The sequence below is a fragment of the Acinonyx jubatus genome, chromosome D4, assembly GCF_027475565.1.
Source record: "Acinonyx jubatus isolate Ajub_Pintada_27869175 chromosome D4, VMU_Ajub_asm_v1.0, whole genome shotgun sequence".
Taxonomy (NCBI): domain Eukaryota; kingdom Metazoa; phylum Chordata; class Mammalia; order Carnivora; family Felidae; genus Acinonyx; species Acinonyx jubatus.
Genome location: NC_069391.1, coordinates 9,090,236 through 9,112,136, shown reverse-complemented (window position 1 = coordinate 9,112,136; position 21,901 = coordinate 9,090,236). Strand labels below are relative to the sequence as shown.

Here is a 21,901-nt window from a genome sequence, read left to right as displayed (position 1 = left end):
GCAAAATTGGCCTTTAGTGCCCCTGTCCCCCCCCCCCCCCCGCCCCCGTTCCTCTGATCGCTGGAGGAGACCTTCCCTATTTGGGCACTGTTCACAGCTCTTCAGCTGGCCCCAGGAACTCCAGTCTCTAACTGGAGGCCACTGTGGCCCCAGGCTGGGCCAGTGGAATGCTGGGCCCTGGCCAAAAGAATTTCCCATTCCAGAGTAAAGATGAGTCTTCAGTGGCTGGCGGTGTGGCCGTGGTGGGTTTTCAACCTCTTCATGTCTTCCGTCCCACAAAAAACCCAACTGAATCATTGGAATGGGGGGGCATTTTTGAACTTCGAGTGCACTGTGTTACGACTCTGGGGTCATGGGTGATTCTAGAACAATAAACTTGGACAGGTCATCTTGAACGTCTCTTCCGAACACAATAATTAGACCATAAGTGTTTTTGTAGGATAATTCCCCACCATATTCCCAAGTGCCCAAGTTTAAAAACCGCTCTTCAGCACACAATTCTCCCACGAAATGTAGGAACATAAAAAGTGAAACATTTGGGTGAACTTTGAGAACTAATGATTCTATAAATAAGAACTGATGTCATTTATAAAGTTATTTAAATAAATGTTGTCACTAAAATAAATGCCTCTGTATATGACATCACCATTAATAATAATTTTAACCATGAGTTCTGTTTATGTAGAAAAGAATTGGGCCAGGACCCAAGGTTTTTCTAAGCAGGCTGTCAGTGTGCTTGGCCGAGGTTCCCATTTTTGCCCCTGCAAACCACCCCCACCCCGCCCCCCACCTCAGGATGTTCAAAACGTTGGCAGGAACCTGGCTAAATATAAAGACACCTTCAGAACCAGGAAGGAAACAGATCAGCTCTGTTCAGGCCACCTCGCCTCTGTCTGAGAAGGCTTTTTCTTTCAGCAGAGGGCAGTTTGCTCACCATTGATCACCAGTGCTGTCCAAACACCAGTCTTTAAAGCTGTGTTAGTGGTTGTTTCATCAGCAGCTTCCCTGCAGGCTGCTCCATCCAGAGTCCCCTCCCCCCTTCCTTCCTTTCTTCCTCCTTCCCTCCCTTCTTCCCTTCCTCCCTCCCTTCCTTCCTCCAGTCCTTCTTCCTTCCTTCCTTCCATACCTCAAGTGCAGGGGGCTCCCTCTCGGCCGTCCACACTCTCCCCTCGCCCCTTCATTTTCTTCCTCCTTTCTCACGCCCTCTTCCGTTCCATCACCAGCACTGGCCTCCTTGGTGGAGTCCATTTTGAAGAGTAAGAAACCATCACCTCCAGAAGGTTCCCGCTTTTTCAGGAAAAAAGCAGAGAGCAGCCCAGCTGGGCTGAAATTCAGGTGTTGCGTGTCAGTTGGGCCTACTTGCTGGCCGAACGCCCCACGCCTGGAATCGCACTTTGTCCTTGAGCAAAATGACAAGGTAGTTCATGTCCTGATCTTCAGGATTTCCACCAACAGTGGGCACCACGAATGTTGTGTTCTCAAGTACAGGGGAGGGCCTGCTGCAGGGGTGAGGACGCAGCTCCCTCTGTGTGTGCCTTCTCTGTGTTTATCACACCTCAGATGGCCCCCTGGGGGTCTTCGTGAAAATAGAGAAGTGTCACGTCTCCTAGACGGTGGGGGGGGGAAAGGTGTGCTGGAACAGCTCCCCTAGCTCCTGGCCATTTGGGATTTTACAAGCGGGGCATTTAAAGCCACCTTGTGTTTTCTCAACCTTAGGTGAACATGAAGTCACAGTTTGGTGTTTGTCCAACAGCCTGGCCGGAATCAAGCTGAGAGCGCCAGTCAGCAGGCTAGCCCCTCTCTCCCCCAAAAACTAAACGAGAAAAACAAACCAAAAAAAGGTGTGCTTTCAAGGTGTTCCTGCCAGAGACAATTTGGAAACTCTTTCATAATAAAGACTGAGCAGACTATTAATGACACTTGTCCTCTGGACCCCCATACTCCCCCCACCCCCCCACCAGCAGCCCTGAACATTCTCTCCCTGAGAGGCAGCCTTTGACTTTGGCATCAGGGGTCCCTTCCAGGCCTCTGCTGAAATGGTTTTTCCATTGACCCAGTAAATGATTACACAGCAGTCAGGAGGCCCATAGTCAACACCTGGCTCTGTTACAGGCCCACTGGGCTGCATAGAACAGGCCCATAAACCTCTCTGAGCTCCGGTGTCGTCATGGTGACCGCGAAACAGGGTCAGCCTTTGGGGCACAGGGTAGAAACTAGGATAAAGGAGACCATGGGTGTGCGATCCAGAAGGGAAGTTACTCCACACGTCTTCCAACTTGGGGAGTGTGAGTTCTCTCATTTCTAAGCTGCCCTCACTCCACACTGGCCAATAGCTTTGTCTACCTGCAGGGTTTCTGTTTCCCCTTCTGGTTTTTGGTTTGGGGTTTTTAAATTCATGTAATATTTCCCCTTTCCTGGGGCTTTAAAGTATTTTTAAGAACACACCCCTGCTTTCCCGTTGAACCTTGCATTTCATAAGGTGCCCCCTAATTCCTGCCTGCATTGCTTCCTCCCCAGCAGCTGCAGTGGCTCTGAAAGCCTCGTGGTGGAGAAATCACTTACGCATGTCTTTTTAAGCTGTTAGGTTCCACTGAAATGTATCCTTTCGTACTTTGTTCTGACCAAAGGGTCCCTTTGAAAAATTCAAGGCAGATTTTCAAGTGGCTGGAAGTCATTACCCAGGGAAGCCCAGAAAGGTTGAAGGATCCAGTACAAGTTAGAAATGGGTTCCTTAGCTTCAAAATATAAAGAGCTCAATTTGAGTTAGGTAGAGAGAGGAAAAAAAGAAAGCCTTCTGTCTGGATTCCAGAAAAGACCATCATAAGCTAGTTGAAAATTACCTTTCTTTGCTACTGTTGAGGGTAAAAGCGATTCAAAACCCTGAGGACTCCAGGGGCACTTGGGTGGCTTAGTCAGTTGAGTGTCTGACTTTGGCTCAGGTCATGATCTTGCCGTTCATGGGTTTGGGGCCTGTGTCGGGCTCTGTGCTGACAGCTCAGAGCCTGGAACCTGCTCGGTATTCTGTGTCTCCCTCTCTTTCTGCCCCTCCCCTGTTCATTCTTGTTCTCTCTCTCTCTCAAAAATAAAAGACATTAAAGAAGGAGAGGAGAGGAGAGAGGAAGGGAGGGAGGGAGGGAGGGAGGAAGGAAGGAAGGAAGGAAGGAAGGAAGGAAGGAAGGAAGGAAGGAAGGAAGAAAACCCTGAGGACTCCAGAAATTCACCACAGATATAAAGATAGACCAATGACCTTTCTGGGTATCTTGCCCATGGAAGATCTGAACAAAGAGATATCTGTGGTTGGGTTACATAATACGTGATTAATAATCACTTAGTGGAGAGCCTGGTTGTGCTTTGGCATTGGTATTTCTTGACATCTTGTCTTAAATTATGTAGGCATGTCAAGATCCTGACCTTCTAAGCTAGACGCTGCTGGCCTCCCTTTGGACTGGAAGCATGGCTCCCTTGCCTCTCACCGCCATGAGACAGGGTGACCCCCATTTGCCTCTCTGGGTTGTAATGTGGTCTAGCATAGTGCCTGGCTTTTGCCAAGTGACAGCAGTGACCAGTACTGCGGTACTGCCTGGCCCTGCCACAGTTAGTCCTTATGGGTAAACAGAGACCTGTTTGTGCATAAATCTTCAGGAAACTGTAGCCCTGAGACCCTCACTGAAGCACTCTCTGGCTCCAAGCACAGGCTGGGGCTTCTCATGGTGCCATTGAGCCAGAGTCTCGAGGTTTGGGGCTAGGGATTTTTGCATTTTTCGGGAGCATCCCAGGTCATTCTGACACATTTGGAAGTCTGAGAACCTGTGGTTTGGAGAGAGAGGATGTGTCTTCTGGAATGTGGGGGCCAGCTTTGAAGACACCATCTATGTTTTTATTTTTTTTAAGTATTACTTACTGTTGACCTGGTTTCCATACAATACCCAGTGCTCATCCCAACAAGTGCCCTCCTCAATGCCCATCACCCACTTTCCCCTCTTCCCCACCCCCCATCAACTCTCAGTTTGTTCTCAGTATCCAAGAATCTCTTATGGTTTGCCTCCATCCCTCTCTGTAACTTTTTCCTCCCTTCCCTTCCCCTATGGTCTTCTGTTAAGTTTCTCAAGATCCGCATATGAGTGAAAACATATGGCATCTTTCTCTGACTTATTTCACTTAGCATAATACCCTCCAGTTCCATCCACATTGCTGCAAATGGCTGGATTTCATTCTTTCTCATTGCCAAGTAGTATTCCGTTGTATATATAAACCGCATCTTCTTTATCCATTCATCAGTTGATGGACATTTAGGCTCTTTTCCATAATTTGGCTATTGTTGAAAGTGCTGCTATAAACATTGGGGTACATGTGCCCCTATGCATCAGCACTCCTGTATCCCTTGGGTAAATTCCTAGTAGTGCTATTTCTGGGTCATAAGTTAATTATATTTTTAATTTTTTGAGGAACCTCCACACTTTTCCAGAGCGACTGCACCAGTTTGCATTCCCACCGACAGTGCAAGAGGGTTCCCGTTTCTCCACATCCTCCCCAGCATCTATAGTCTCCTGATTTGTTCATTTTAGCCACTCTGACCAGTGTGAGGTGGTATCTCAGTGTTGTTTTGATTTGTATTTCCCTGATGAGGAGTGACGTTGAGCATCTTTTCATGTGTCTTTTGGCCATCTGGATGTCTTCTTTGGAAAAGTGTCTATTCATGTCTTCTGCCCATTTCTTCACTGGATTATTTGTTTTTCGGGGGTAGAGTTTGGGGAGTTCCTTATAAGGGTTTTGGATACTAGCCCTTTATCCAATATGTCATTTGCAAATATCTTTTCCCATTCCGTCGGTTGCCTTTTAGTTTTGTTGATTGTTTCCTTTGCAGTGCAGAAGCTTTTTATCTTGATGAGGTCCCAATAGTTCATTTTTGCTTTTAATTCCCTTGCCTTTGGAGATGTGTTGAGTAAGAAATTGCTGCGGCTGAGGTCAAAAAGGTTTTTTCCTGCTTTCTCCTCAAAGGTTTTGATGCTTTCCTGTCTCACATTCAGGTGAAGACACTGTCTTCAAAGTGCCAACAAAGGCCACGCTTACCAGTGCCTGCCTTACCCCCCTCGCTTGTCTGGACCGGCCCCTCTCCCACAGGGGCACCGTCTCCAGAGACGTGATTGCTCTCCAGAGAGAGGGCTCCTGTGCTCAGGGCTTGTTTTCCGTGGGCTGGCTCCCCAGGTGGAGGTGCCCTGCCTGAGAAGCAGTGTCTCCTGCCATTTGCGTTACCCGTCTGGACTTTCTACTTGGGGGCTCCTATTTGAAACCACTATGTTTTTTTTTTCCTGCCTGTGGCATCTACAGTGTCATATACCCATCTCAGCTGCTCTAGAGGATGCCTGCCAGTCTCTCTGAGAGGCCCCAGCAGTCCCCCAAACGAATCTGCCACCGCACGGTCTCTAACCCTGGCACACCCCCACCTCGCTGCGTGTGCTCTCAGTGGCTCTGTTCACACCTCCCTGAGGGGGCAAAGTGAGGCTGTGCTCCTGCAAATGCTCCCTGCACATGAGGCAGGTCCTGGGTGGAGGCAGCCTGGGGCCTCGGGCGACCAGGGCTTCAGCTCCCACTTTGCTGGAAACGTCCCTGTGGAAGTCGTGAGCACTTGGGCCCCAGTGTCTCCACCTGGAAAAGGAAGGCATTCCAGAGAATAGGCACCAAACTAAACCTCTGGCTTGGACCTTCCCGGGTCCTTGGATTTGTTTATCAAATCTCAACGCACCCCATCTCAACGCAGACCACATTGATAGTTGTGACAGTTAGTAGGAGATTAGAGTGACGCGGAGCAGCCAATGTCAGGGCCAGAGGGGCGGGCATCCCCCGTGGCCAGGACTGTGGTCCAGAGAGGATCGAGAGGCTCTGTGGTGTCGTGGGAGGGAGGCAGCTCCTCGGTTCAATTCTGCTTCTGCGTCTCGCTGCCGTGTGCTCCTGGCAGGTTGCCTCAGTGCCCTTAGCCGGAGCGTCCTGTGTAAAATTGGAGGGGGCTGGGGGTGACGAGAATGAGTAACAACAATACATAACTCAGGATTGTCAGGAGAAATCCATCAAGACACAGAAAGTCCCTAGACCACGGCCTGGCACAGAGTAGGAGTTCAACTAACTTTGAGCCGCCACCACCGCCCCCCTCTTTGGGATTTAAAGTACTGATGACAGGTGCAGGAGGGGATAGGGGACAAGTCCCTACTGTCCCAGGCCCCGGGATCAGACATCCAGGTGGGTGGTAGAGCTTCTCACTGGGATCCGGGAAATAGAAGCAGGAAGCTTGTAAGGGGAGAGAGATCCACTCTTTCTTCTGTGTTGGGGGGGGGGGGGGGCGGCGGGAACAATGCCTCACTGCCTGTTGTGTTGCGTCCCCAGTGGACGCGCCAATGCACGTGGCCGGCAGAGAGTCCCCCGCGATCCCGCCCGCTGGCTGGTTCGGGGCTCATCAGGGACTGCGTCTATTGTCTTCCAATCACACTGCCACGGAGTAGTTTGCATAAAGTCCCAAGTTTGTAATTAAAACAATTGAGAAACAATTTTCGCTATATAAAAAAAAAAAGCTGAACAGGAAGTGTCTTTTAAGCAGATGTTGTGCTGTGAGCCATGTAGAAATATTATTTTATCATCAACCCAAAACGGTTATCTCAAGACTTGAAAACTAAGGGAACATCTTTTCTACTAACCCAGCGTTTTTTAGCGCTCAATATCATTTCACATTTAAAGGTGACGGCAATATCTTTAACGTTTTTCTATTGGATTAATAACATTTAATGTTCAAAGCAATAAAGTGAAATGTTTTCGTGAGGGTGCTTTAGATCGCTAGTGGAAAATTCAAGTGGGGAAAAAATTTTTTTTAAAAAGACCACACACACAAAGTAATAGACGTCGAGAGCCATAAACTGGAAAGGGAGCCCGGGCATGGAGGTGGTTTCGAGGAGCTTGTGGGTGTGTGAGGCTGGGGTCCCCGCCGGCTGGGCGCCAGGAGGGGCTCCGTGCTCTTGGCAGTGAGCGCTGGGAGCCCTCGCCCCGTCCCCCAGCCATTCATCTCCACCCAGCAGCGGAATATGACAATGTTAGCATTTTTCATTTCCCTGACGTTACCATTAATAAAGCGATGATCCAAAAGGGGCTTTGCTGAGTCTGTTCTTTATGCTACCATCACTCACGACTAGATAATTTCACACAGGATCGTTTTAAAATTAAATGACGATAAAAACGCTCTGCTGTTCTGTGTTCACCAGTTCATAGAAGTCTATCAAGTCATTAATGTGTCATGACAAACTGCTCGATGGATACAAGAGTAATTAATTATTTGAATAAATAACAAGTTGAACTTGGGGCTTTGAACCACAATGACATACGCATCCCATTAAGGGCGTCTTGGAACCTTTTCAGGGCACTGGTATGAAGAGTTAAAATGCAGGCCAGGGTCTCGGAAATGATGAAAAACAACTTCGTAAACACAGGGTAATATTTTACAAGGAGAAAGCCAAAATGTCACATTTCAGCGCCCACATGTTGTTCGGCGTTAAAAGTTCTCTGGCAGCGGCCATCTCAGGATCCTGCTTGATCAGTGATGATTTCAGAGAACAATTACACAGATTTTCATAATCACCATTAATCTCTGCATATTTTTCAAGATAATTACAGCAATTATTATTGAGATTTCTCTTTTATATGCCCATTGTGGAAAGGAACAAGTGCTTATTACACCGGATAGTTCAAAGGACCCTGGATTAAAATTCTTTGTCATCTCTGCGCTCGCTATTTCAACCCGTGTTGCCTCTGAAAGTTCATCAGCTCTAGAAATTAGAGTCCTATTAGCAGGCTCTATTATTAAATCTCAAGGCTGAGCTTGGGTCGTGGTTAGAGTGGATGGTTGAATTGTTCGCTCATGGGGCTGCTGGGTTCGGTTGGAATTACTGTCAGGTGGCAGGAGACGTCTGTGACAGGTGTAGTCAGAGACGGGTGGCAGCCTTATACCTATTTCCGTGATAGACTTACAAAGTGAACTAACAACCAATATTTAGAGAATACATTTTTGTGACATGCCCTTTAAAGGTTAATATTAAATCTGAGATCTGGGTAATTTATGGCATTGTACTTCACAGACACGCCAGGTTTAACGGAAGGGAGCACACTCCCTGGGATTTCCACGTCAAGGTGGGTGTCCACGCAGGCATCGTTTCTCAGAACTTCCTCTTCAGATCACCGCTGTCCAGAGAGCCCGTCCGCAGGACGGGAGTTTGTGGAAGGTGATAAACTGCTTTCAAGAGAAGCCGTTTCCTGGGGCGAAGTTTCTCGAAAACGATGCTGTTTGGAAACGCACCGCGGTGTAGATCCAGTGTGCGCGCTCCTGTGCCCCATCCCAGCCATGGGCATTCATTTCTAGTCTCCTGTCATTCCATGCCCTGCCGTGGGGGCCGGCGGAGCCTGCCCACCTCCACCAGATGGTAGAGGTCTAGCTACGTGAGGCGGACGACAGCCAGGCCTTGGCTGCTGAACTGGGAAGTTCAGGATTTGAGCTTTCTGTTGACGGAGAAAAATGCAAGACCTAAAAGTGCCCCTTTTTTCCCTTCCAGTTAAGTTCTGGCCTGGTCTGAATGCACGCAAGCAGCGCGGTCTTGTGTAAGTTCAAGTTGGGTTTAGACTGCCGTCAGGCTCTGCGTGGAGGTCCCGTTTTATTGGGCCCGTCCCTGTCTGCCACTGTGCCTGGTCTCGGAACCACCCAGCAGCTTAGGGAGGCTGAAGCCTGGAGCCGCTCAGGCAGCCTCTCCCACGGTGGCTGCACCTCGGGGCCCTCGTCCCAGAGTCTCTCCTTCCCTGGGGGATGCCCAGGCCCTGGGGAATTTGATCCCGCTAATCAAGGTCAGGAGAGCTCGGTGCGGTGGTACCAAAATGCCACATTTTGCGCCATTTCTCTTTAACCTATGGGCAAGCTCTTTTCAAATCTTAAATAAAATGTCTAATGGGGTCCTACCTGTCCTCTTTGGGGGATATTCGAGCCCACTATCCTGTTGACAAAGTGCGTGGGCGCTCAGACCATTAAAAGCTTACCTACGAAGTGGAATCATGACATCGGAGAACGAACGGCAGAGGCGAGTCTATCTGTCTTGGCTGTAAGAGTGTCCCCTGGGAGAGTGCCCCAAAGATGCCGCGGGCGGTGGCTCCCAGACCTCTTCCACCTCCACACGCCTGCCACCCGCTCTCTCCCCTTCCGGATTACAGCCCACTTCCATTGGTAGGTCACGTTTTCATTTCTTGGAGGACATCCCCGCCTCATCCTTCGCACAGCAGGAGGGCGGCGGACTTGGAGCGAGCATCCCCGTTCCTGCCCCAGCCCTGCCATTCACCAGCTGTGTGGCCCTGATAAGTCCCTTCCCTTCCGCGTTCCAGGTCGCTTTGGCAGGGTGGGCATGGCAGCACCTCACAGGGCCATCCGGAGGTTTAAACGGGGCTGTGTGCAATGCCCTGGCCCACTCCTCTGCCCCCCCGGGCGGGCACACCTGGGGCAGCACTCTCCAGAGAGCGGTGGGTCCGGAGCGGCTCCAGACGTATGGAAATCTGGGACACCTTCTCTCCTTGCTCTTTGGTTCCAGCAAAGGGAAGGGGAGGCATCTGACCAGAACCCGTTACAGGGCTGTGTGAGTAGAATCTGGTCGAGGGCTGGAGAAGTCAGCAAGAAACCAGCTGTTACCTCCAGGGGGGTTGAGAACTGCATCTTCTGGGGCTTCATCCCGGTCTCAAATCACCGATACATATTTAATATGCTGCTTCTGTGAGACGGAAGAATGTCCAGCTAGGAGGGATTTTATTTTAGACTTCATCTAGCCCAGGGCTGCACCTCAGACTCACCTGGGAGCGTTGAAAAACTGCTACCCGGGGCCCACAGCTCAGAGCGAGCAAATCAGAACCTCCTGGGGGAGGAGCAGCAGGTGGCATTTTTTTTTTTTTTTTTTAAAGTCGAAGATGAGCACCGGCTGAGACATCTGGCCCAGCCCGTTCACTCTCCGATGAGGACACTGAGATGTGACCGCCACGCACGTGGGCCTCCTCACTACAAGGCTGGTTTTCTTTCCACTGTCACTGCGTCAACAGATGCTGTCCCCTTCTCAGGGCATCCCGTCAGGAGGTTTGTGATGTTGGCATGACCCAGCTGGGATCCGTTGCCTATGGTGCCGTTCGCCGGGTTTCTTTACTGTAAAATTAGCGTGTTTCCTTTTGTGGTGGATATGTAATTAGTGGGAAGTATTTGGGGGCTACGTGAATAGCTCCCTCCCCATCAGATTATCCACCGATTTTTGTAACTCCCATCATTCCTTCGATAGGAGTTGGCGTTTTATTGTAAGGAAGAGCTTCCCCTCATCCCCAGTTTGTGCATGTTGGGTGTGCACTGGTGCGTTCTTATTCATTGTCATCATTACTTTGACACTTAAATTGTTCCAACTGGCCAGTGGGAGCCCCTTCCCGCTGGCTCCCGGATCCTTCTGCGGACTTTCCGTGATTCTTTGAGGATGCCTTTCTTTCTGGTACAACAGCATGTCCCAGACTTGTCCCTTCCCCGCCTCCCTTCCATCAGCCACTTCTCCACAAAGAGCCCCTGTTTCTTCCGGAGGAGAACACTAGAACCCAAAATCTGGGCACTAGGTGTGGCTCACGGCTCCTGGGCTGTCAGGGGATAGAGATATACCTACAGTTGTGTATGTTGGGAGTGCGTGTGCATACATCTAAGTGCACAAGTGTATAAACACATATGTAACTGTGTCTGTTTATGTATCTATATCTACTTCTTAACATCAAGCTTATGCTGTCACCTCCGGATTTGATCCAGCACCATTCTAACCCCCTGGCCGATTTATCTTCCTCAGCCAGAGCATCCGATGTCAGCAGTCCTCAGTCCCCTGTCGTGGGCTTGCCCTCTTCCCACCATGTGTTTTTCCCAGAATGTCTCATTTTCTCTCGTGCCTCAGTCACCAGCAGGCTGGAACCCCCCAGTCCTCCCCAGCCCTCACTTCTGTATTTCCATCTGGGCGGTCCTTACCGACCAATGTTGCATCTCGCTCATGACGTCCCAACCACGTTCACCAGTTTCTCTCTTGGGTTGTCTTGCAAGCCTCTCAAACCCAATACAGCCAAAAGGGCCCCCACCAGCTTACCCTGCACTCCTCTCCCGGTCCCCCGGCCCCCTATTCTCCTGATGGCCAAGCCAGAATCTCGGAGTCACCCTCGCCTCCTCCCCCTGCTCCTCCCCCTTTCACTGCTGCAGCCAGTTGCCAAGTCTCTTGGCCCTGCGTCTGAATACCTCTCGATCTGTCCCCACTACTCCCTTCTTACTGTCACAGTCCTAGATGCCACCACCGGCATCCCGCACCTCTTTTCCTGCCAAGAACCTCCTCCCTCAAGGTCCTGCCTCCAGCCTCACTCCCTCTAATCCATGCTTCTCTCCACACTCAAAAAAGACTTTCCTAAAACAAAACATGACCATGTCTCTCTCCAGCTCAAAAACCCTTCAGTGGCTCTCCAGGGACCTCGTGGTGACATGCAGGCCACTTAAAATGGCAGTCAGGGCTCCTTATGAGCTGGCCATTGCTGGTCTCTCCACTCTCCTGTTCAGCCGTTAAAAAGACCGAGATACGTCTGTCGCTACCAACATGGGAACGCTGACAGCTATTGAAAAAAAGCAAAATTCAGAACAGTTAGCTCTGCGGTGATACTGTTTTTATGAAAAACACAGGCACATACAAGACAAAATTCTGTATTTCTTCTCTACATATGCAAACGGGTCCGTACGTGCATGTATTCCACACATGCAAACAGGCTGGGAAGACCCCATGGGCCGTGCATAGACCACATCCAGGGCTAGCCCTGAGGAGGGTGTGGGATCAGGGCTCTGAATTCAAGGGGCACTTCAACTCAGCTATACTTTTGGAACTGTTTGTTCAGAAAATGTATTCATCTGGGGTGCCTGCGTGCTATGTGCGGTTGGTTAAGGATCTGATTCTTGGCTTCAGCTCAGGTTGTGATCTCAGGGTTGTGAGATGCAGCCCCACCTGGAGCCCCACGCCGAGCGTGGAGCCTGCTTAAGATTCTCTCTCTGCTCCTTCCCTCTTCTCCTCCCCCACTTGCTCGCGCTCTCTCTCTCGAAATTAAAATGTATTGCTTTATTGAGGGAGTTAAAAAAATACAACTTAAAAAGATACAGGTCTTCCTCGTCTCCCTGTGGGGTTACGTCCCAATAAACCCATCGCGGGTTGAGAATGCATTTACTATACCTGCCCTACCGGCATCATAGCCTAGCCTAGCCTACCTGAGACGTGCTCAGAACACTTAAGGTGGCCTACAGTTGGGCAAGAGGGTCTAAAAACCTACTATATGCTGCAAAAGCGTTGGCTATCTCTTGTAATGTGTTGAATACTGTACTGAAAGTGACAAACAGGATGGCTATTCGGGGATAGCATGGCCGTCGGCTTGTGGTCACCTGGCTGCCTGGGACCTGCCGCCCTGCACCACGAAGGGACCGTTCCGCTCATCGCTAGCTCAGGATAGGATCAAAATTCAACATTTGAAATCTGGCCTCCACCAAAAGCACGTCCCTTTGTACCATCATAAAGTGGAAAACTCGTAAGTGGAACCGTCTTAAGTCGGGACTGCCCGTGTATGAGTCGGTCTTGAGAAGATGGGGAGGCATGTGTTCCTGCCCATGCAGCCGAGCCCTGCCCGCATGCCTCGCACCTGACGTTCCGGCGCTCAGCAGCTAGAGGCCAGGCTGTTCCGCATCCGCACTTGGCCCCCATCCCCAACTCGCCGTGGCCTGAACTGCTTGTTCCGACCGTGCCTGTGTTCCGGAGGACTGTGGTCGCTCCCAGGGGCAGCAGACCTTCGCTGGCCCTCCGTCTGCTTCTTACTCTGCCTTTACAGAGCCCCTTTTGTTACGCTCCAGCTCGCTTAGGAGTTTCTGTCCCGCACTGGGGACATTTACCCCGTGGCTCCTCAACAGTCCAGGAGCCTTTTGCTCATGGGGAAAAGTGTCACTTAGTTGGATTTTATCTTTACCTTGAGCAAAACATAGTAGGTCTCTGCCCAAGCCACTAAATACTTGTGAAAATTTAAAAAGCGTTTCTTGGGGCGCCTGGGTGGCTCAGTCGGTCGAGTGTCAGACTCTTGGTTTCGGCTCAGGTCATGATCTCATGGTTCGTGGGTTGGAGCCCCAAATCAGGCTCCGAGTTGGCAGTGCAGAGCCAGCTTGGGATATTCATTCATTCATTCATTCATTCATTCTCTCTCTCTCTCTTTCTCCCTCTCTCTTTCTCCCCCTCTCCCTGCTCCTCCCCCGCTCACTCTCTCTGTCTCTCTCTAAATAAATAAACTTAAAAAATTAAAAAGCATTTCTGCAGCAGAGGGAGGAAGATGTCCTTGTGCACAGGCCTAGAGTTTCCCGTGGCTGTGGAGCACGCGTGGCCCAACCTCTCCGGACTCCTGCCCTCTAGGCTCCCTCTGCTCAGGCCCCAGCTCCCGGGCCCCTGAGGGGCAGCTCTGGAAGTGGGGGGGCAGATGTTGGAGGGACTCACTTTCCTCCCAGGGATGTGGGGGGATGAAGTGGGCCACATGACTAAAGTGACACTTACTGGCAGGTGTTGTTCTGTGTGGGGGACAGGGAGGCTGAGAAATGAAGCGGGGAGACTTCCTAATTGCCCCCACTCAGTAGAACCTCAGAGAATATTCATTTGTCAGGTGAAGCCACCTTATGTTGAAGAATATGCTATTTCTCATGGACCTGGCACCCAGGGGCAGTTTTCTTTACTTCACTTTTGGGACTCTTTCCTGGGGGACATGAAGCAGCCTGGGCCCAGCTTGGGCCTTGCTCCTACTTGAGCTTGACCTATAATGCCAGAGATGGCAGACCCCATGGAGAGCCATGGTCGGGGGGTGGGGGGCACTGAGGTACTCTGGGGCGGGCACTGCTTCGGCACCTCCAGAAGCCTCTGGATTGGGACTCACAGCCCCGGATTACAGAACTTAATGTGGCTGCACGTAACGTGTTGATGTAAAAGGTCGAAAACCACAGAGGTCTACTCTCTTGGAAGGGCATTCTCCCCAACTGCAGTGGCGATGATGGTCATGGTGACCGTTATCGAGCACGTACTTTGTGCCTGGGGCTTTACCTCCTTTAAGCTTCACAGCGATCCAGGTATGATCCTTTCCTTCTACAGTTGAGGAAAGAGAGGCACAGAGAGATTAAACCCTTGTCCTGAGTCCGTGGTGGACCCGGCCTGAATCACGCCTCTGCAGAAGCGGGGGGCTGTTGGTATCTGCGAATCACTGGTAACTACCGCATGCTCCGTGCCCGCTGCAGGTGGGGCCGTGCTCTGCCCTCTCTCCCCTGCGGGTTCATCCCCAGAGCAGTGCTGCAGAGTGGGCGTGGTTAGTCCTCTTCCATGTGACTTGGGCCCAGTGACTTGCCCAACACATCCCACAGCCAGCAAGTGGCTGAGCCCAGCTCAGGGCTCACACATGTCTGACTCTGGCACCCACTCCCTCCTCCCTCAGGAGGGCACTGTGGCTAATAAGTCAGTTCTTTGGGCTTATGAATAACTGGAAAAACAAATTGCTTTGGGGATCCAGAACGAAGTGGTTGGCCTTATGTGGACTCACTTGGAATGTCACTGAGCAGACAGTCCTGGAGGTGTCTACAGATCTCTTCCAGGGAATATCCCCAAAGTGAAATCACCAAGAAAACAGGACAGGCTTGGTGTTTGGGTGTGCAAATGAATTTTGAGGACCGGCCTTGAGATCTTGAGGTGTTGGCATCTTTCCCGTCACAAATTGTAAAGGACTCTTGAATCCACTGGGAAGGAGAGAAGAAAGGGTCAGGTTGCTGATTACTTACAAGCAGGTACCCGGGAGTAAAGGCCTTGCACCATTCCAGCTGCATTTACCTTTATTCGGAAAATGACCACCTGCCAATAAGCCACCTCGTTCGCCATCGTCTGTGCAAGTACTTCTGAGCTGTTGTGACTCCAGTTCACGTTACAGGGCTTTACCTATAAGCAGACGATACTTGAGATGCTGGGAATGGAGTCTTTTCCTTTAAATATCACATTTTTTGCCACGTGATTTTATGACCCTTTGTCAAGCATGGTGAAATTAAAACATGCATTGATTAGAGCACTTCCTCGGTGAGATGTCTGTGAGGGAAGGGGTGGGCAGCCCTGAGCAGCTGTGGGTACCCCAAGGCAACAGGGTGGCCGTGGTTCTGGAGCCCTCGGGAACTGGTCGGTGGTGGGTTGGCATAGAGCCCGCAGAAGTCCGATGGTGTGTGTTTGGAGGAGAGAGTTCAAGGGATGGCTCTGAGGGAGTGCCTTCTCGAGTAAAGTGATAGTCCCCGTGCGAAGGGAAGGTCCAGGAACTCTAAGCCTGTCCCATCCCCAGCCAGAGTTCCTGCAGGGTCCTAGCTAGGCTGTGTAAGCAGGAGTCTGATTCTATGTCCAAACAAATACGGTGTGCAAATTGGACTTACTTCCCCCAAGAATAGCAAAGTCAGGTATTCGGGTCAGTCGGGGGGTGGGGGGGGAAATTCCCCCCCTTCTCCTTCTTTAGAATAGGGGGTGGTAGCAGATTAGAGCTTTATTTGTTTAAACCTTGCAGATTCTGTAAGCATTCACAATCCTCTTGACTTGTAGTGCCTGATTGTAAAAAGAACAGTTGAATGAGCTCATTGTTTCCTGGGTTTTTTTCTTTAATGTATTTTACAAACACTCCGGTGACAGGCCTGACACGCTGATTTCTATGTACTCGCACTTCAGTCTGGGATTACAGCATTAATAACAGAGTTCCGTGCATCATGCCATTTTTAAGCATGATCGTTATGATAAAGGGCATATACTTAATTACAGGCCTGCTTAATTACAGCTCTGTTGAAGCTCGTTTGTTTAGGAGAATGCTAATTGCACTACGGAGCCCGCGGCACATCCTGGCTTTCATGTGCTGTATGCTGCTCCGTGCCGTGGATCAGCATTTTGTTAAAACTGCCACCAAAAATAAAATTTAAAAAAAAAAAAAGAAGAAGAAGGAAACACAGTCCTGGTACTAAAAGGAAGCCTGTCTGGCGCGTGGCTGTAGGTCGGGGCGGAAACCACCATTTGCGGGCCGGGGGCCTTGCTTCTCTTGTGACCGGGGTCCCTGTCACCCTCACACAGCCTCCTGAGAGCTGCGTCTTTCCCCCCATCGCACAGGGTAGCCGAGGCTCAGAGTGGTGGGGCGGCCTGCCGGGCCACACGTCCGCACCTGCTGAGTTGGAGGTGAGACCCAGGCCGTTGAACCGCCAGGCCCACCCTCCCGCCGCAGCCCTACAGTGACACAGCCACTGTAAGCTGGACTCTGTACTCGAATCCTGGCACCTGACTGCTCTCGGCCTCGGCTTCCTTTTTTTTTCTTTGCAATGTTTTAATTGTTTATTTTTGAGAGAGAGTGGGGGGGGAAGGGCAGAGAGAGGGAGACAGAGGATCCGAAGATGTTGGCACAGACCCCGATGGGGGCTCGGACTCCTGAACTGCAAGATCATGACGTAAGGCGAAGTCAGATGCTCAACCGACTGAGCCTCCAGGCGCCCTGCGGCTTCCTTGAGTATAACTTGCAAGCGATCCGTGTTGAGGCTTAAGTTGCTTGCTACGTGTTCACCACCCAATATGGAGGAGGTTCCTATCCTCTTGCCTCGTTTGTAGAACTGGGAGCGGTTCTGTTACCTCCAGGGTTTGGCGGTGGGTGGGGAAGGGGGCTTTGTCATGTCCCTGGGAGCCAAGGGGCCTAGAGAGGGGACTGCCGTGTGCCCCAGGAATGCCGCCTTTGGTGCCAGCAAGAAAAGGACAGGCATTGTCCCTGCTTCTGGGTTGTGGCCACGGACTGGCCAGGCGGTGCCTGCCTGAGATCCCCCACCCAGACCCCGGCTGCCTGGGAGGGCAGCCTGGGGGATCCGAACAGTGGCTCTATGAGAGCAGGGACCCCCTCGCTCACAGCTCTCACTCCAGCTCCCCCACGTGTCTCTCTGAGTAGACTCGGCAATAGACTGAGCGAGTGTCACAGTCTCTGAGCACTAAAGAAAAGTGAAGACAAAACACTGGCTTCAGCTAGGGGAGAAAGAAAGGAAGGAAGTAACGTGGCTCCCCCATGAGTAGCCAGGATGGAGATGATTTATGAACACTCTTTTGGAACACATGAAAAATGTGTGCCATTGATTTTAAGAATTATGTTTGGCAAATCTCTAGATATTTTAAAATATGGAATGGCTGCCCAGATAAAGAGTAGAAATGGATGTTATGGAATTAGAAGGGGATTCAGCAGTCCCACAGATCAGCTTTCTCCCCAACACATAAAATCCCACCCTCACTCCCCAGCACGTGGCCTCTGCCTGGACCCTGGTCAGCCAACTCTGCTGTTCCTCCCTTTCGTCCTTGCCCCATCCCTCTAGCCCTCGCCCTGTGGTAGCTCTGAAAATACGTGCAGACATTTGGTTACGATCACCTTCGAGTCTTCTCTGGACCAGGATCCCCATCTTTCTGCCCTTCCCCATGTGCTGGCACAGTGCTGGGTTCTAGAGGGTGAACAAAAATGGACAGGATGACACCTTCCTGGAGCATGAGACCTGATGGTTTCCTCCCCTCTCCTCACGTGGTCTGACTTCAGGTCCCTCACCATCCTGGGACTCCTTGTAGGCCACCTGAGAGGACCCATTGAGAGATCAGTCCCCATACTGAACTCACAGTCAAGCCCAGAGCAGACCAAGATGGCGGCTCTCTCACCAGCACCAGGACTATCGCACCATAACTTACCCATGGGACCCCTCCTGCCTGGTTAAATACCAAATCACGTTACCGACCTGTTCAGCTACAAACCAGTCTCTTTTCATGTCTTCTATTGTTATTTCACATGTCCTTCATCCCACCTAATACAGTAGGTTTTTTAGACCTAAAGTACAGGACTTACTAGCATTGACCTTCAGTAAATTCCATTGTTAAATTTAGCCCAGGATCCCAATTTTTTGAGATCTTTATTGGATTTCTGTTACCCGGTTCATAGACTCTCCTCCCAGATCTCTCCATCAGCCACATCCTAGATAAGCCTACTAGGCATGTCTTCACTGAACTAATTGATAACGCCCTGGGCACCCTCCGGAGAGGTCAGTTGAGGTCGGTGTCAATCTATTAATCAGCTTCTTGAACATCTAGTCCAGCTAGTTATGGATTCCCCTCCCCTTAACATTGTCCAGCCATATTTATCTGTCTTGTCCACACAGGTAACGTGAGAAATTTTGCCAAGTACTTTGCTAAAATCCACATTCTTTCAGCCTACTCAAGCCTTTGATATACTAGATTTTTTAAATAAATGAAATTTGGCTGGCAGACCGTTTAGCAAAGTTTTATTGGCTCCCCTTTTAAGGGGCTCCCCTCGTGGCAACAGCATCCTGTTCCTCTCGCCAGCTCCGTCCGGGAACTTCAGCCCATAGGACCCTATCAACTTGCTTTCTTTTTCCTGCAAACCCGTTAAAAGTCTGTTTTCTAGAACATGAGAAGCATCCAGCCGTGCCCGTCTTTCTATCGTGAACTCTAAAGTGGAAATTCATCCCAAAGTTCCCATCTCTCTCCCTTCACCAGTCAGCTCCCCTTGGCAGTCAGACTGGATCTGAGTGGTCCTCCCCACCATCTCCTCTGCCGCCGAGCCCATCAGCAGGGCACCAGCCGTGGGGCGAGCCAGGCCAGCATAGCTCTGAAGGCTACGGCTGCCTCTTCTCACACAGTCTCGGGGTGCCTCTTCCCTTTCTTCTGTCCACAAGGGCTGCCTCTAGTGTGGCCCCATAAAGACGTCGCTTCTGGTCTTCTGCCTTCAGCCTCCTAGAGAAATTTGCTCTGTGAGGAAATTGCCTTTGACCCTAATCGAGGACCAGAAGGAGTACCTTCATCAAACACCTTGATGTTCACGTGGGGGACTGGCCCTTGGCCCCAACAAATCCCCCCCATTCTCCAGGTCTGGAAGTAAGGTCTCCACCTGGGGAAGGGCGTGGTGGGGGAAGGGCCTGAGAGCATGGTGGGGGAGGCGCCTCTGAATGAAACTCCCTCCAGGCAGCTGAGAGACCTACCCACTTCCTCTGGTCTGTCTCAGAAGCTAAGACGGGCCTTTTGGAAATGCTGTGCGTGCGTGTGTGCCTCCCTGTCCTAACCTGAGAAGGAGTAACGCGACATTCCAGGAGGCCAGGCCACCATGGTCCGGAGAGCCAGATCTTCTAGATCTTTCTTTTCAAAGGCATGACCGTCAGTTGGAAGGAGAGAGAAAAACACACTGCTGTGGGGAATAGAGGGAAAGTGCTGAGTGCTGGGGGATGACTCTGGAGGGGGGAAGTGCTTTGGAAGAAGAGACAGGTGGTGGCTGCTCAACATTGTGAATGGACCAGATGCCGCTGATTGTTCCCTCTAAAATGATTAATTTTATATTCTGTGAATTTCACCTCAACGAAATTTACTGAATTTTTACTAATGTGCTAAAATTTTTTTTAAAAACCCAAGTACTCCTCCTCCCTGCTTAAATCTTCCCAGTTACTAGGGGAAGATGGCAGTCAGCAGCTCACCAAGCCCCCAGGGGCTTAGGTATGTGCCCTGTGGGGCCAGCCACCGAGCCCCTCCAGGCCCTGCCCTGTGCCGGGGATGCGGGGATGCAGAGGGGACTCTCGTGGACTGCCAGGAGAGATGTGGCCCCGGCCAGGTCCCCGGGGAGGAGGGGGAGCGCCCCTGGGATGGCTCACCGCTGGAGGGGCACTCAGAAGGGCAGCCAGGGGTCAGCACGAGAGGGGAGGGGAGAGGGCGTTCTGTGATGGGCTTGCAGGCCCTCACGTGCCAGTGGGGACCCCCACCTTAGGAATCCCCCTGTTTGGGGAGCTGATGTGCTCCCAGCTTGGGACCTCCCTGCCTCGCCCCTGCGCCCACTGCTCCCCAGGCCTCTCATTTCCGGGGGTGATCAGGCCACTGCGCATCACCCCATCTCCAGAACACACGTTCTCTAAACACACATGGGCCTTCAGGAGTAGCCACAAAACAGTGAGGGGGAGTTCTTCGCCTGGCTTCTCGGAACCCCCCCCCCCCCCACGCCAATAAGCCTCGTGAATGAATGATCAGGGCTTCTCCGCTCAGGGCTGTGTGCTGAAGATGGGCTCGCTGAAGACTACACCAGGCCCTGGGTCAGCGTGCTTCCTGCGTGGGGTGCGTGGGGCGAGCAAAGGGAGCTCAGCCTTGGGCCCCGCTGCCTAACAGGCGGAAAGAAACGGCAAGAGGTGTGTGTGTGCAGACGTGTGTACAGAGAGCAGAGTGACGTGGCCCTGGCGGGGGACAGCAGTGGGCTTGGGGAATTTAAAGGAGAGGCAAAGTAGACCGTGGCTTTCACCTTGACTTGGGACAGCCAGAAGCAGGGCGACGCGTGGCCAGTGAGTGGGGAGGCCTGGGGAAGGGCTGGTCTGACTGAAATATTCTCACACACACCCACTTCCTGGCCTGGGTCGATCAGGAGGAGCTCGTAGAAGGGCCACCTGGAGACTTAGGGAGAGCGTGATAATGGTCATCAAAACCTTGAAGAGGCCCTGGTCTGGAAGAGGCAGGTGTGTTCTCAGAAAATCCATTTAAACCTAATGGAAGGGTCAGAGGATTTGAGTCACTGCTTGCTACCTGTGTGCCCTCAGCAGGACCCATTCTGTGACATGATGGCAAGTGCTAAGTGCTACGTGCCCACCCACCTCTGTGGCACTGAGAAGGGGGCAGGGGGTCAGGGGTCGGAGAGCCATCGGGGGTGAACCTTGGCTCACAGCCGGAGTTGGGAAGATGGTGGCAGTTGCTGGGTAGGGATCGTGGCCTCTTCTTGGATTTTGGGTGGGACCCCGTCCTGTCCTCTAGAAAGCACGTAGCCTTTCAGGGGTCATCTGTTCACTGATGGGTTTTCACGGCTATACACAAGCATGCACGCATATGTGCGCCGATGTCACCTGTCACGTCCGAATGTGTGACGTACTGCGGAAGATGACTGTGGGCTTCTTCCCATCACCCCTTTCTAGGGGAAGTGTCACACTGTTCCTGGCCCTTAGCTGGAGTTCCTCCAGGCAGCCCCAGCGGCTTGCGGGGACCCCACAATGGGAGAAGCCCTCCCCCCCACCCCCGCCCGCCACTGACCATGGAAGTCTCTATCTGAGCCAGGGGGCAGGGGGACAGGCCTTGGACACCAACCTTAGAAAGAAAGGAAGCTTCCGGCGGTGCAGCAGCTGGGGCCAGCTGTGCTATTTCCTTTTCTTCAGACTTCCCAGAGAAGGCTTCATTCTTTTCCTCTCCAAAATAAATTACGAACATAGAGTAAAATGATCCTCTTGGCGATCAGACCTCTCTGACTCTGTCCCAGACTTCTCTCTTTTTCTCCTGCTTTTCTTCTTTCCACTCCCGCGACTCTTCCTCCTTAGGACTGAAAGAAATTGCCACCTGTATGCCAGGGAAGCCCCATTTGGATGCTGGGGGAAGCTGCTTCCCAGGGAGCCCACTCACCACGTCTTCTCCACGTCCTCCTTGGCCACGGTGTGCCTCAGGACCATTGCCGGCAGGGCCAGGGGGAGGGAACTACACCACAGACCCTGGTGTTTCTGTTTGCTTGGGACCCATTCCCATTCTGCTGTCCCCTGAAGACAGCAGTCCATCTCAAAAAGCCCAGGCCCGGGGCGCCTGGGTGGCTCAGTCGGTTAAGCGGCCGACTTCGGCTCAGGTCATGATCTCATGGTCCGTGAGTTCGAGCCCCGCGTCGGGCTCTGTGCTGACAGCTCAGGGCCTGGAGCCTGCTTCAGGTTCTGTGTCTCCCTCTCTCTGACCCTCCCCCGTTCATGCTC

General features: G+C 51.6%; 1 protein-coding gene across 4 annotated transcripts in view; it reads left to right on the top strand.

Moving 5' to 3' along the window:
- The window catches only part of MVB12B (multivesicular body subunit 12B), a 262,005-nt gene that overhangs the window by 199,999 nt on the left and 40,105 nt on the right, over positions 1–21,901 (top strand). Inside the window, exon 8 of one of the 4 annotated variants that reach the window (XM_053204610.1) lies at positions 1,717–1,917. The exons of the other annotated variants lie outside the window; for them this stretch is intronic. Within the exon in view, the coding sequence (XP_053060585.1) occupies positions 1,717–1,817 (101 nt within the window). The 3' untranslated portion in view covers positions 1,818–1,917. Of the gene's footprint in view, positions 1–1,716; positions 1,918–21,901 lie in introns of those variants that run through there. 4 annotated transcript variants of the gene reach the window in all.